This window comes from Myotis daubentonii, chromosome 2 (genome assembly GCF_963259705.1).
Source record: "Myotis daubentonii chromosome 2, mMyoDau2.1, whole genome shotgun sequence".
NCBI classification, from domain to species: Eukaryota; Metazoa; Chordata; class Mammalia; order Chiroptera; family Vespertilionidae; genus Myotis; species Myotis daubentonii.
Window position 1 is genome coordinate 43,163,433 of NC_081841.1, and position 15,670 is coordinate 43,179,102.

A 15,670-nucleotide genomic window follows, 5' to 3' on the forward strand; every position below is an offset into this window, starting at 1 on the left:
TAAAATCCATCACAATTAAAAACATCAGTAGGAGCCTTAGCATGGCATTACAATGCAAGCAATCAGTTCATTTTATTTTCACATTCTAGAAAGTGTTGAAATATTACATCTTGAACATTATACCACTAGGTATTTTCTTTTAGGAATTGCTTTCAGGCTCATTCTTAATTTATATATGATATCTAACTGTATGTCATGAGATTTTCCTAAGCTATTATATATTCCTTGAAAACATGAACGCATGTCTTTTTAAATTGACACTCCCATTGTATCTCAACTGAAGAGGTCTCTTTCTAAGGCCCTGGGGCATGTTGCTCTCAACAAGTTGTAGTAAGAAGCAGTTGGGTTTTGCAGCCACCAAATAACGTAAATCTAAGAGTGCAGTACCTTCACCACAATGCCCTGTCTACCACAGTCGGACCTATGCCCACCATGACATTTCTTACAATGCTTTTCATTAAAATGATTAACACGTTTCCAAGCTTAATAGTATATAGATCCAAACAGCTACCTCACTGAACTGTAGACACATGCTTCCCAGTGATCTGTGAACTTGTTAAGGGTAAACAAACTATGTCTTTCTTTTTTATGCATTTGTCATGCTTGTTCGTAGGGGTGGGTTTACCACAAAGATGATGAAGCTTAAGTTGTGGATCCTCTCATTTACGTGAGGCTATTCCAAGGCCTAGGGTGTAATATAGAAGGCCTCACCGATATAATCACGTGGTCATAAGTTTGGAGGGAATTTATAAAAGCAAGATATTATTTTTATAGCTTAGTTTGTATTAGTAATTTTCTCCTCTTGTTCTTAAATACAGCTCTCCAACTTTTAATGATTTGGCCCCACAAATCCTAGATTCTCCCTTGCTGACTTATGAGGAGCAATTATTTACATTTTTGGAGTGAATAAATGAAAGAAGTGAAGGGGAACGACTTTATTATTAACTAGGGGCCCGGTGCACGAAATTCGTGCACTGGGTGTGTGTGTGTCGGGGGGGGGGAGTGTCCCTCAGCCCAGCCTGCCCCCTCTCACATACTGGGAGCCCTCAGGCGTTGACCCCCATCACCCTCCAATCGCAGGATCGGCCCCTTGCCCAGGCCTGACGCCTCCGCCAGAGGTGTCAGGCTTGGACAGGGGACCCCCATCTCCCCCCGATCACTGGCTCTGGCCCCCGCCCAGGCCTGAGGCCTCTGGCCCAGGAATCATGCCTGGGCAGGGGACCCCCATCTCCCTCTGATCGCTTGCTCCACCCCCCGCCCAAGCCTGACGCCTCTGACCCAGGCTTCAGGCCTGGGCAAGGGGACCATCATATCCCCCCAATCCCCGGCTCAGCCCCCCGCCCAGGCCTGATGCCTCGGCCAGAGGAGTTGACCCTCATCACCCTCCGATCACCAATCACCAGATCGGCCCCTTGACCAGGCCTGAGGCCTCCGGCAGAGGTGTCAGGCCTGGGCAGGGGACCCCCAGCTCCCCGCGGTTGCAGGCTCCGCCCCTGCCCAGGCCTAACACCTCTGGCTGAGGCGTCCAGCTGGGGCAGCGGGGACCCGCAGCTGCAGCGGCCCCGCGATCGTGGGCTCTGCTTTAGGCCCAGGCAAGGGACCCCTAGCTCCCGGGACTGCCAGCTTCGACCGTGTCCAGCTCCCATCGCTGGCTCCACCCCTACTTCCTGCTATCACTGGCCAGGGCGGCAAAGGCGCCTGATTATCCTATCATGGCTGGGGGCAGGGCAAAGGCCGCCCCAGGGCCGCCTTTGCCCTGCCCCCCAGCTCTTAGCTCTCCCCTGGGTTTCTGATCACTGTCAGTGGCAGGGGGCTTCTTCCTGCTTTCCCTTTCGCCTCCCTGCATTGTGCCTACATATGCAAATTAACCGTCATCTTGCTGGAAGTTAACTGCCAATCTTAGTTGGCAGTTAATTTGCATATAGCCCTGATTAGCCAATGAAAAGGGTATTGTCGTACGCCAATTACCATTTTTCTCTTTTATTAGATAGGATTAATATATTTTAACACTTAAGAATCAGCATTTTTGGTGAAAATTTTCCACAAACCATCAACAAATAATGCTAGTTTATAATGTCTGAGTTTGTCAAAGCTCTTATATAAATAAATCATTAGTTGAATCTCTGTACCTACCAGCCCTTCAGACAAATTAAATTTTTAATCAAAACAATGATATTGAAATGTTTACAACTGTGCAGTTTGTAGAAAGGATAATATCATACTCAATTGTTAAACTGTTAGAAGCTAAATCATACCAATTGATTGGTTTGCTTATGGTCATACAGTGTCAGTACTAGGAGGCAGCTGAGTCTACTCTTTCCATTATTACATGGGGTTTACAAAAGTATTTAAACAAACTAAAACATAGTCTAAAAACAAGGAATATAAAATAAAGTAAAATTAATAATGCTGTTGCATCCAAGTGACAAATATTTTTCCTTCCTTTTGCTTCCCTTCTTTTCTTTTTTTCTTTCCTTGATGCAGCTTTTAATATTATCCAACTGCCATAAAGCTAAAGCTTTGTTTTTGAAAATTGAACTTAACCTCTACTGGACACAAGATGAAAATGTGGCTGCTGGTTAGTCACCTTGTGATATTATCTTTTACAACCTGTCTATCAGGTAAGAAATACCCTTTGCTTGTTATCCATAACTAATGTCTAAATAATCAATGTGTGTGTTCACGTCATTAAATCTGGTGTAGAAAGTTAGAATATTTTCTTTTGACACCTGGGCCATGCAAATAAATTAATATATATCAAGGTGGACTCTATTTTTAATTTACTTTCAATTAAAATTTAACAAGACTCAGTCAATCTTATGTAGTGGTATGCTGGTAAATGTGTACAATCAGGATCTCTGGGAGGGAAAAAATCAACACACTACTGAGTAGCATTTGTTGATTCCTGGGGGGTTAATAGTTCTACTGTAGCCTATTTCAACTTGAAAGCATTTAGTGTAGTTTGGAAAAGATAGTTAACAATTCATCATTATATAGTATTTTCACTATATAGATACAATAGACTTAAATAACCTTATTAGCATAAATAAAAGTAAAATATGGCAAAGTAATTAGTACTTGGTTTTAAGCTTTTGTTACCGTTCTTCTTTATTTAGTTGTTAATATAATTTAACATATTAACTGGCTAGTCAATCTTATGAAAAACAATTTTAAAATAATGTAAAAATATGTGCAGGCACATTAAACATAACAAAGCAGTTTTAAGAATGCTTCAGTTTTTAGGATAAACAAATACTATTTTTCAAAGACAAATTTGAAGGATTCAGAAATCTTTTCTACACAGAGCGGTATATCGTATTTCTCTCTGAAGCAGCATGTTTTCTAACATCAGTTTTTGTAATACCTCTATCTCTATTACCTTAACTAAGTAAATACTTGTTGAGTTGCTATTAATTCAAGACATAAATGGATCCTACCATTTAGCAATCCCCATTGATTGCTTAATGATGCACTAATGGATATTCTATTGTATCTTATTTATTATAATAGAAATTTAAAATGCTATTTTATTTGGGGGAGTAATTATTATGACTTAAGAATCCCAAAAATCTATAATTTAAACAGTACTTAAAATTTTAATGACATTGATATAACAACAGAAATTATACATATATATTTATATGCATATATACATATATTATGCAAATTTAATAAAGAAAATTTTTGTGGTAGGGTTATTGTCACCGTCTTATTTTTATGAATTAAATAAAACTAAAATAATTTTATTAGTACTAAATATTCATTCTAATTTTGTTGACCATAAATTTTAACACCACAACTTTAAACTGCAAAGACAAATGTATGCAAAGCTGCTTTGATACTTTAACCTTAATAGTAAAGGATAGGTAATTTCATTTCATCAACTAGTACCTCAGTAGTTGAGTAATATTTGAAACCACAACTTGAAGAACTGCTTTGGGATTAAAATCTTTTTCCTTTCATTTTTAGAGTTTACATGGCACAGAAGGTATGGTCATGGAGGTAAGTTGATGAAAGGGTAAATTTTAAAAATAACTTTCCTCAAATGAATCATATTTCATCTGTGTTTTAAGCTACCTACTCTATAAACTTAAAGCCAAATGGATAATGTTAAACCCTGTGGAAATTTTGTAAGAAGCTTTATCTGGAGTTATAAGCCAACGTGTTTGATGGCCAAAATGAATGAATGCATGGATATAATAACATAAATATCCTATTAGAGCAGTTATGTTCAACCTTTTTAATTTCATGGCATACATATACTAATTACTAAAATTCTGAGGCACACCAATAAAATATATTATATTTTTTGCTGCTCTGACAAAAAGATAGGTATAATTTTGATTCATTCACTCCAGATGGCTATTTTGGTGTTGGCTGTTGCCATTTTTTTTCATAGGACATTATAAGGGAAAAGACGTTCATGCCTTTGACTAAATAATCGAGTATTGCATGTTTTAAAAATTCTTGAGGACAGCAGTTGAAAATCACTGTATTAGAGGCTTGCAACAGATGGAAAATATTCAATGTGGCCTGTGTTGTTCCTGTATTCTTTGTAACAATCTTATGCTACTAAATTTTGCAATAATATTTTAAATATTGTAAAAATCTAACTAATTTTTAATACATTAAAAAAATTTAACTTATTGAACATTGGAGAGAGAGAGAGAGAGAGAGAGAGAGAGAGAGAGAGAGAGAGAATGAGAACTAAAGGTAATAGACTTAGAACCTTAAGATTCAGTTTAAGAAGGAGTCCAAAGATGTTGCAAAATGTATTGTTTATTATAGACTACTAGTGGCTCGGTGCATGAAATTCGAGCACAGAGGCGGGGTGTCCCTCAGCCCAGCCTGCACCCTCTCCAATCTGGGACGCCTCGGGGGATGTCCAACTCACAATCTGGGACTACTGGCTCCTAACCGCTCACCTGCCTGCCTGATTGCCCCTAACCCCTCTGACTACTGACCTGCTTGCCCCCAACTGCCCACCCCCGGCTACCAGCCTGATCACCTCCAACTGCCCTCCCCTCCTGGCCTGATAGCCCCTAACCACCGCTGCCTCGGCCCTGCCACCATGGCTTTGTCTGGAAGGATGTCTGGAAGGTATCCGGTCTAATTAGCATATTACCCTTTTATTAGTATAGATAATTAACAACCCTGTGTAGACCTACTTCAACCACTGAACTGTTCATGCCAAAAATAGAGGCAGTATGATATGGTGAAGAAAACAAAGCCCAGAGAAAGATTAACCTGGATTTGCATTTGTAACCTGGTATTCACTCACAATGTAATCTTGTTCAAATATTCAACTTCTATAAACCTCAATTTTCCAATATGCAAAAGTCACAGGATTCTTATGAGGATGTAAAACTAAGAAAAGGATGTGACAATAGATTCTAGCACAGTAACTACATAATAGGTGCTCAATAAATATAGTAAAACAGGTAACAAAAGCCACTGCTCAGTGGGAGGAGAGCGAATACTCAGGAAAAATCACTGAGCAACCATGGCTATAACTTACATGAAGCAGCAAGGATATTCATGCCCGGATATCCATAAAAAGCAAGGATACTTATAGAGAGCTTCCACTTTTAGGTGGCTATAAGGATTAAGAGAAAGGAAAGTCTTAGCCTGAATTCCACCAAAGCTATTTTCGTTTCCACCTCATTAGCCGGGAATCACCACATGTAAAGATCATTACCTGACTTAACCTTACCATAGAATAGGGAAAAGTTAAGTAATAGATTTATAAGAAAAATATAAAAAACACTTTAGCCCTAGCTGGTTTGGCTCAGCGAACAGAGCATCGATCTGCGGACTAAAGGGTCCCGGGTTTGCAACTCCACATGCTGGGGTTGCGGATCCAATCCCCAGTAGGGAGAGTGTAGGAGTCAGTCAATCAATGATTCTGTCTCATCATTGATGTTTCTATCTCTCTCTTCCCTCTCCTTTCCTCTCTGAACTCTATAAGAATATATTTTAAAAAGCACTTTAAATAACTACTTTGAGGAATTAAGAAATATTTAATGCTAGAGGTAGGTATTTCAAATGTTAGAAATGGAGCTAATCTTAGAGGAAGTAGCACAAATGCAAGTACAGGGATGGGAAAAGATGGAGTGTGTTAGGTCGGTATTTTAAAGAACACTTGTTCTGCAGGTCGTTCAGAGGAATTATATTAGAAAGGACATAATTGTTCATTTAATTTGGGAAAGGCTAGTTCATTCAAGTTTAACAGTTTATTATGAACTTTAAATAGTGCTGAAACTACTTATGTAATAAGTATAATACATGTATTGTGGCCTAGGACTGCTATCCAAAAACTGAGTGGCTTGGAAAAACAGAAAATAGTCTCACAGCTCTGGAGGCTGGAAGTTCAAAACCAAAGTGTAATCAGGGCCATGCTCCCTCTGAACCTGTAGAGAAGGCTCCTCCCTGGCCTCTCCCAGCTTCTGTGCCCTCAGACATTCCTTGGCTCACAGCAGCATTCATACACAGACATACACAGGTGTGAGAAGTTCCCCAGAGAGTGATGCAAAACACAGCGTTGCAGTGATTCTCAACCTTCTGGCCCTTTAAATAAAGTTCCTCATGTTGTGACCCAATCATAAAATTATTTTCGTTGCTACTTCATAACTGTAATGTTGCTACTGTTATGAATCGTAATGTAAATATCTGATATGCAGGATGGACTTAGGCAACCCCTGTGAAAGGGTCCTTCGACCGCCAAAGGGGTCGCGACCCACAGGTTGAGAACCGCTGGTTTAGCGTCTTCAGGGGTGGACCATATGTCAAAGAGGTGGTTGCTATGAAGAAATGTGGTAGACTCTTCTCAGGCGGGTCAAACCATGCAAGAGAAAATTTAGTCAACTTAACCTTCCTGCTAACTTGACCTAGTCTTTGTTCTAATGAGTGATTGCTGCACGTTCATGAGACAAACTCCTTTCCATTTTAGTTATGATAAATTACTATAGTTTACCTATTATCCGCGATCCTAACAGATTGGGGTACCAGAGCATGTCCTTGTTCTCTTACCAGAGAAGAAAAGCTGACAGTAGAGAAGAGGCTGCACTGTCTGGAAGAAGTGTGCTTTGAGAGAATTGAAATAGTTACTGTATTTCAAGAGAGCCTGTAACACAGGCCATAACCCTGTGATAACATTGTAAACACTGTAAAAATTCCAGTATTAGACTCTGTTCAAGTTTTGTCACTGTTGCTTTTTTCTAATAGATTTTTCTCCCTGAGACTCTTTTTACAATAAATATAATTATGTAAGATTATGTTTCATAACCAACAGATTGAGATGATATTACAGAATGAGAAATAGAATTTGTTTCAAAATGGATGTAAAATGAATAAAAAATTACTCTCGAGCATAAATTGTAAGTATATTTTCCAGAAATAACATAGAATAGCAAGATGACAGTGGGCCATTTCCACATAGTGAGAGGTGAAGCACCCCATTTTAGATCGTCCAACTACCTGATGATAATAATCGCGAAGCTGAGAATGGTGCAGAAAGAAGCAGGAGGCTTTACAGCTCACTCACATTTGTAAACTTAACAGCAAATATTCATATGTGATTTCTTTCTTTCGTGATAATCTTTTTGTTTAAATTTAAGAAATGAACTTCTGCCCTAACCGGTTTGGCTCAGTGGATAGAGCGTCGGCCTGCAGACTGAAGGGTCCCAGGTTCGATTCTGGTCAAGGGCATGTACCTTGGTTGCGGGCACATCCCCAGTAGGAGGTGTGCAGGGGGCAGCTGATCGATGTTTCTCTCTCATCGATGTTTCTAACTCTCTATCCCTCTCCCTTCTTCTCTGTAAAAAAATCAATAAAGTATATTTAAAAAAAGAAAGAAATGAAATTCCTTCTGCAATAAATTATAACCATATTGTAGAAAATAAATGAATTTGCATTAAGAGCAGATAAAAAAGTGTGATTTTAGGTTTTTTTCTTCAATTATGTGAGAAAAGTCGTCACATATGATTTTATTCTCCTTTTCAGAAGATTCTATCCACTAAGAAAAAGGGCATATCTTTCAAATTATAATACATATTGAAAACATGATACCTATTTGTTTTTCTAATTTCTTGTCTCCTTTAACCCCGTATACTTCCAAAGCTTATAATTTGTCATCTAATTTTTCCCATGGCTCATAAAAAAAAATCAATAGATGACTGAGTCTTCTGCCAGTGAAGAGTAGAATGTTTGCATTGGTGGATCCTTTGCAAAGCCTAGTAAGTTCTTTCCCTTCACCTGAGCATCCTAGTTGAGCTAACAGAGTGATGACCTCAGACACTCTTTGAGGGGGTTAGGAAGTTGACATTCAGAGGTTCACACTGAGCATGTCAATGCAATCCAAAAACTTGTTTTGAGTAATTTACCTTTCTAGGGTCCAAACATGTTCTTAAAATAAAGTGTATACAGCAATTACTAACCACTTAATAGAATACATTATTTTTGTAGGGATAAAATATTTAAAAAAGCAAGGGACCTATATTTATAATATAATACTTATCAGAAACACTAATGTGATAGAAAATGTGTCTTGTTCTGCTTTTTAATCTTGAAAATGAGCAAAGGGACATAAATTAAATGTAAGATTTTCTCAACATGGAAAATAAATTCAATAGCATGTTGGAAATTAATTTTATATTTTTATCTCCTAAATGTTTAACACTAGATTGCCCAAGGAAGTCATTTTGACTCCTTTTTAATTTCAATTAGAAAAACAATTATGTATATAAGGACACAATGTCTTAGAATTTTGTGACTTTTTGTACAACATATAAATGTGTTTATTAATAATTGTAGTTACCTCCCCCTCCTTCATTTCCGGTATATATATATGTGTTATACCTATATTGCCCAAAAGCAGTAATTTTGACTGCTTGGGGAAATTATGACTCTTATTATTGAATTGAGTAAATTTCTTATATGACCAGTTCGGCTCTGTATTGAAATAACAGTTTTCATTTTTTTTTCGATTACTGTCACATGATAACATACAAGTACATGATAAATTGTTGATACTTGATAAGTTGCAGTTTCTCAATAAGCTAAACTAGTACTTGTTATTCGAATCTTTATGCAGTGATACTTGTTCTAATAAGTTGTTTATTTTATTTCTTTTGCGCCCTAAATTCATGAAAGAAATGTAGAATAGCAGTGAGTTATTGGAAAAGCTAAGGAACATAAGTGAAGAGTGCTCCGATATTATTCTTTCACAATGCAATCATTTTGACTGCTTTTGGGCAATATAGGTATACACTAAATTTCAGTCTTTCTAGTGTTAATTATCTGTTCCTATAAAGGGCAGATGGGAGTGGAGAATTTGGAAATATATACATAAAATTTTGTGAAAAGCACTTGCCATTGAGAGGGAAAATAGCATTAACTGCTGACTGTAAGCCAGGTATAGTCCTGTCTTAAATATATCGTCTCAAAATTATTATAACAATAATCTAATGAGGTATATTTTATTATTCTCCCCATGCTGTGGAGGGTGATAAGTAGGCTGGGAGAGGCACTGTTAAACACAAACAAGGCAAGATTTAAATGACTTAATTAAGCTGCTTGTTAAGGGAAATGAACAAAGCTCTCATCCTCAGGTTGCTGTTAGAGCAGACACAATAAATTGGAGAAGTGAGCCATAGGTTGGATCTGGAAAATATATTACAGTGATCCCATGTAAGAATATCCCTGCTTTCTAGCCATACACATCAGTATTAATTCATTTGGGACATATGACTCTTACCTATGTTCTGTAAATGCTGTCATATTGATGACATGGAGTGATTCTCTTCTCCTCATGTGGCTGGGAGGTATTCCTTTTCTTGTCCAGAGAGGATACACTGTCAGGAACAACTGCTTTCCAATGTGTATATTTTTGTGATGGATTTACAACCAGTTGTCCAGTTCCCATATTCATGTTAATTTGTTGATTGTTCTAGATCAGTGGTTCTCAACCTTCCTAATGCTGCGACCTTTTAATACAGTTCCTCATGTTGTGGTGACCCCAACCATAAAATTATTTTCGTTGCTACTTCATAACTGTAATTTTTCTACTGTTATGAATCATAATGTAAATATCTGATATGCAGGATGTATTTTCATTGTTACAAATTGAACATAATTAAAGCATAGATTGATTAATCACAAAAACAATATGTAATTATATATGTGTTTTCCAATGGTCTTAGGTGACCCCTGTGAAAGGGTCGTTCGACCCCCAAAGGGGTCGCGACCCACAGGTTGAGAACCTCTGTTCTAGATGTTGCTAAGTACCGTGTGGTCACATGTTTAGAAAAAAAATAAGAACTGACCCAGGAAAGGAACTAATTTCCCTCGAGCATCTAGAAATTCATTTATTCTGCTGTTCAAAAGTTGTTAAGTCCTTATTTGTTGCAGACTACTAGACAGCTAGCAAAGAAGAGTATTATACCGATTATGGACACAGCCACCTGTCCCCAAGTATTTGCAATCCAGTGGAACAGAAAGCTATCAAACAATAGCTCTAGCCACTTTGGCTCAGTGGATAGAGCATCGGTCCTCAGATTGAAGGGTCCTGGGTTTGATTCTGGTCAAGGGCAAATACCTCGGTTACAGGTTTCATCCCTAGCTCTGGTGGGGGCCTGTGTAGGAGGCAACCAATTGATGTGTCTCCCTCACATCAATGTTGCTCTCTCTCTATCTCTCCCCCTACCTTCCACTCTCTCTAAAAATCAATGGAAAAATATCCTCGGGTGAGGATTAACAACAACAACAACAACAAAAAGAATCACATGATAGGTACCATATGCTGGACAAAGAGTTATGAGAATGCAAATGAGCTAGGCCAGGTGAGATGTGGCTTCTTGAAGGAGTGGACTCTATGCCTAAGTCATAAAGGACTGCACAAATGTTAATGCTGGTTGTAGAGAAGGAAATCACGTGCAAAGCTCAGAGGCATGGAAACATGACTTGTTTGAGGAGCTGTGTGCAGTTAGGCATGGCCACCCAGAGTGCCTTGGGAGAAATGATGAGAGATGGGCAGGAAAAACTTCTAATAAAAAACCTAAATGTTTTCCTCAGGATTATAGAAGCAAATTATCTTCAGTTTGAATAAAAATAGCGATTCTGTGATCCTGACTTTTTTTAAAAAAACTTTTTTAATGTCTCCAATTTTATTTTTTTTACTTATAAACCAGCACAATGTAAAATAACTTCATTTTCATTACAGTTTCTGAGGAAGACAAAGGATTTGGACCAATTTTTGAAGAGCAACCAATTAATACCATTTATCCAGAGGAATCACCAGAAGGAAAAGTTTCACTCAACTGTAGGGCAAGAGCCAGCCCTTTCCCGGTTTACAAGTAACGTACTGCACTTCTTTTTTTTCCAAATGGTGTAGTGAACTAGGGGTTACAGATTAGCATCTGTGACCAGTACCAACAGAGAAAGCTGTACTATAAGGCTTTCTACAAAGTCCAGGGACATTAACAAAAATGTTGGCAGACAAGTAATTTTTAAAAAGCTGTTTAATGCCTAAGTAGATAGTAATTTTCTTAAACATATGCAAATAAATAATTTACTTACTATTTTCTGCAAAAATAAAGCCAGTGCCATTTGACATTATCAATTTAAAAATTGTATGATGGAAATCATACCAATCATGCAAAAGGTTATATGGAGATCATGCACATGTGAAAATAAAATGTTCTTATATATATATATTGGCCTGGATAACTTATACCTACAAATGATGGATAACATTTCTGTGTTAACTTCATTTAAAGTGCTTGCATAAATCTAGAAAGCTACACATTTTTTCAATACTCTCCAATATATATCCAGACAGCACAGCACATTTCTTAAATGTCTCTACCTATTGAACAATCTATATAAACATGTTTTTCTATTTTTATGGGGTACCTATTGATAAAAAAATAACTTTAAAAAATATAACAATGGGTTTTCCTGTTTTGGATGGTTCAGAAAAGTATATTAACAGCTTCTAGCCTGAGGCAAAAAATAAGATTCAAAAATTAAACAGATGCCAATGGATTTGAGTTTCACGTATGGAATGGTTTCATGAAGACAAAGCAAGTGATTGATGGAGAAATTGGGGCTCTAGTATGTTAATGTCACCTCACTTAATTGAAGGTTGTCATTAAACAAGGTTGATTTTAATAGTAGATTTTTTTCTAGATATAAAATTGACTTTTCTATTGTTATAAAAAGTTGTTATCAAAGAGAATACCACTTTCCCCCCATTTAATTCTAATTGAATTCATTTTTACTTGCCTCTGGCTATAACAAAATTATTCTTAAAACAAAATATGAATTTAGAAACCACATCACTATCCCTTTGAAATTATTTTTATTGTTTCAATTTCATGCATGGGAGTGCAATATAAGTAGATATTTTATAAATTATAAATTATAGGTTTGTTTTGAATATATTTGATGGGCTAGACTTATTTCTGCCCTTAAGCCGTGCATAATGGGAGTTTATGGACATGGAATAGTATAGCCAACAGGAGCTGTAGAGGAGATCTAGTCCAAGCACATGATTTTATAGGAGAGGAAGCTGAGCTCTGAATAAGTAAATTACTTTCTTCCAAGTGAGTAAATCACAGACGCAGGACGGAAACAGGTTTTATGATTTTCAAAGAAACGTGTCATTTTTAGTATGCATCTTTCTAGATAGTTTGACAGCATCTCAAAAGCGATTTCCGTGGTTCGTATTCTGTGACGTTGTGTCCTTGACATTCATACGTGGAACCTTATCAAATCAGCCTCCAGGCTGGACAGGAGGCAACAACACACAAGAGCTATTGCAGACAGTGTCTAAAAACACCTGCTTCCCCTCACTGCCCCCCATTCCCGCCCTTTCCCCCACAAAGACAGTAGAAGCAAAGCTTTGCATAGCTACAGTTTTGTACATTGCTATTAGCAACTCCCCATTTCCCCCTCCCTCCAGTCCCATTAAGCGTTCTTACCAAAATTTCAAAAGTAAAGATAAGAAGCAAACCTTCACTTGGCAAATACCCCTCTCACAGGTTGCACAGCACAGAAGTTGCCAGGACAAGTGTGGCCTGGCTGTCTACACATTAATGGAGAGAGCTGGCAGGGAGAAGCAGATGTCTCGTTTTGTTATGAAAACAAAATTAGCTAAGGATTTAGTGTGTCTGATGGGAAAGAACATTTGAAGTTTTAAAAATTTACTTAATATTCGGGGCAAGTCTTACTAACCTTCGTAATCATGCAATTTGTCATTCACATAGTAGTTGTATATCTGGGGCACATACTGTGATAATTCGTTATTCGTGGTAACACCCTGAAAGGTACAAAGGGGACCTTTGCCTTCCACTTACCAGCCTTAAGGCTTTTGTTATCTTTCCTTGTCCCCCCAAACAACAAGGACTCCGATAAAATTTCATTTAACGATGTGTGAAAGGGATTGCAATAACCTTGTGGGTGTTTCTGAAAATTAAATAGACCAGTGAACTTACCCAAACACAGCAAAACTAGATTATTATATGTCATCAAAGGCAGAATCAGATCCCCTGGGAGGAAGCTAAGGCAATAAACAAAAATCTGGAGTCAAAATACTGTTTTTGGAAAAGAAACAAAACAAAACAAAACAAAACAAAACAACTGGAACCGCCCAACAGGGAAACCCATTCACTTGGCAAATGCTAAGCAATTTGACGTTGGATGGTTCAAACAGGGACAAGAGTGCCATCAGCTGGGGAAGGGAGAGGATTTTATTGGGTTGCAATTTGGTAATTTTTTAAAACACAAAGCAAGGTTTTCCATGTTTACCTTGAAATTACCTGCTACATTGTAAAATTTAAAACTAAGAATGTTCCAAATATTCTTAGGCCTCTTTGGCAAGATTCTGACCCTAATCAGAACTGTGCCAGGAAATAACTGCAGCCACAGCCCCTATTTGACCATAGCTCTTGTCTTACAATTTTTTAAAAATATATTATTATTGATTTCAAGAGGGAGGGAGAGGGAAGAGAGAGATAGAAACATCAATGATGAGAGAGTCATTGATCGGCTACCTCCTGCACGCCCCCTACTGGGGACCCAGCTGGCAAACTGGTCATGTGCCCCTGACCTGAATCAAACCTGGGACCCTTCAGTCCACAGGTCAGAACCAAACCATTTAGGGCTATTGCTCTTACCTTATAACACTGTGGAAGACAAGGAACCTTAAGTATGAACCCTGATACAGAATGACTATAAAATTACGCAGGTGGGCAGCTTAATTGAAAACTACTGCCCACATGCATTCATCTTATCATTCCACCGGAGAGAGTTGGATTCCTGTTTCTAGCCAATTTATTTATTACATAATCCCGATATCTACAATACTACATCTGTGGCTTGAAAATGAAAACTCAATTGATTTTGTATCATTTTCAAATTATGTGACAGACCTCTATGGTCAGATTATGACATTTACTGAGAAAATCCTGATTTCAATTAGTTTGTTTTATTCAAAAATTAGTTGGATAGTAAAATAAAATATTGACATAGTATTTGATATTTCATTTCTGTCAGAATAATGCTTTTAATATTCAAAATACCATACCTATGTAAGCATGAATTGAACTAGTGCATAGATGGGCATCATTTATAAACCATGTATATCAGCTAAGAAACCAATTATCTAGAAAATTAAATATAGTATTTGTCTTTTGGGATGACTCATGAAAAAAGTGGACTATTTCATGCACTTGAACACTTACCTTTCTGTGCCTGAGCTAAATTATAAACCATGAGCCCAGAATATGCAATTACAGCATGTAAAGAAATACCACAGTGAATCATCTATTTAATTGCCTGAATTCACAATGAGCTGTCCCCATATTATTTTAGAATGATATTAGCTGAGTGCAAAGGTCATTTAAAAGAAATGCATTTCTTTTTCTCATAGATGGAGAATGAATAACGGGGATATTGATCTGACAAGTGATCGGTACAGTATGGTAGGAGGAAACCTTGTGATCAACAACCCTGACAAACAGAAAGATGCTGGTGTCTACTACTGTTTAGCATCAAATAACTATGGGATAGTCAGGAGCACTGAAGCCACCCTGAGCTTTGGATGTAAGTAACAGTAACCTTACAAAGCACAAGTATGTGTAGGTGGAGTAAAGCTTAGATGTGATCATTAGAGTTCAGCAAGAAGAGCAATAAGGATGAACGGAAAGTGAGAGGAAGTGTCCATAGATGGGTCTAATGTGATTAGTGGGCCCTCATTGTGTGGAGAGAGAAAAAAGCAGGAGAGCAAAGCATCCTGAGAGGTATTACAAATGCACTTGAAATAGTGAAAGGTAGCATTAGATAATAAGCTAAGGCCATATCCTGCAAGATCTTGAATAAGTTTCTAAAAATTAGTATCAATGGAAATGTATTCTCCATGGGGGTGATACCACTCCAAAGGGAGTGAAAGTTGGTTCTTGGTGGGGAGAAACCATCCTATATATTACAGCATACTGGTATGTGGCTCTCCAAAATGCAACCTTACCTGACAAAGTCTCATCCCTTAGTATTTAATTTATTTTACTGTAAATAAATTAAAGCATAATGCAATCAAATCAGTTGTTTTAAATTTAAATTATTAAATTTCTTTTTGGGTGGACAGTAATAAATAATATTTTGAGAAACACTGCTG

The 15,670-nt window shown here is 37.5% G+C and overlaps 1 protein-coding gene across 3 annotated transcripts in view; it reads left to right on the forward strand.

Annotated features, from left to right (window-relative positions):
* CNTN1 (contactin 1) overlaps window positions 1-15,670 on the forward strand; it is a 281,784-nt gene that overhangs the window by 143,140 nt on the left and 122,974 nt on the right. For all 3 annotated transcript variants that reach the window (XM_059682579.1, XM_059682582.1, XM_059682581.1), the window contains 4 exons: window positions 2,485-2,621; window positions 3,970-4,002; window positions 11,219-11,351; window positions 14,930-15,102. In XM_059682579.1, coding sequence (XP_059538562.1) covers window positions 2,561-2,621; window positions 3,970-4,002; window positions 11,219-11,351; window positions 14,930-15,102 — 400 coding nt within the window. In that variant the 5' untranslated portion in view covers window positions 2,485-2,560. The remainder of the gene's footprint in view (window positions 1-2,484; window positions 2,622-3,969; window positions 4,003-11,218; window positions 11,352-14,929; window positions 15,103-15,670) is intronic.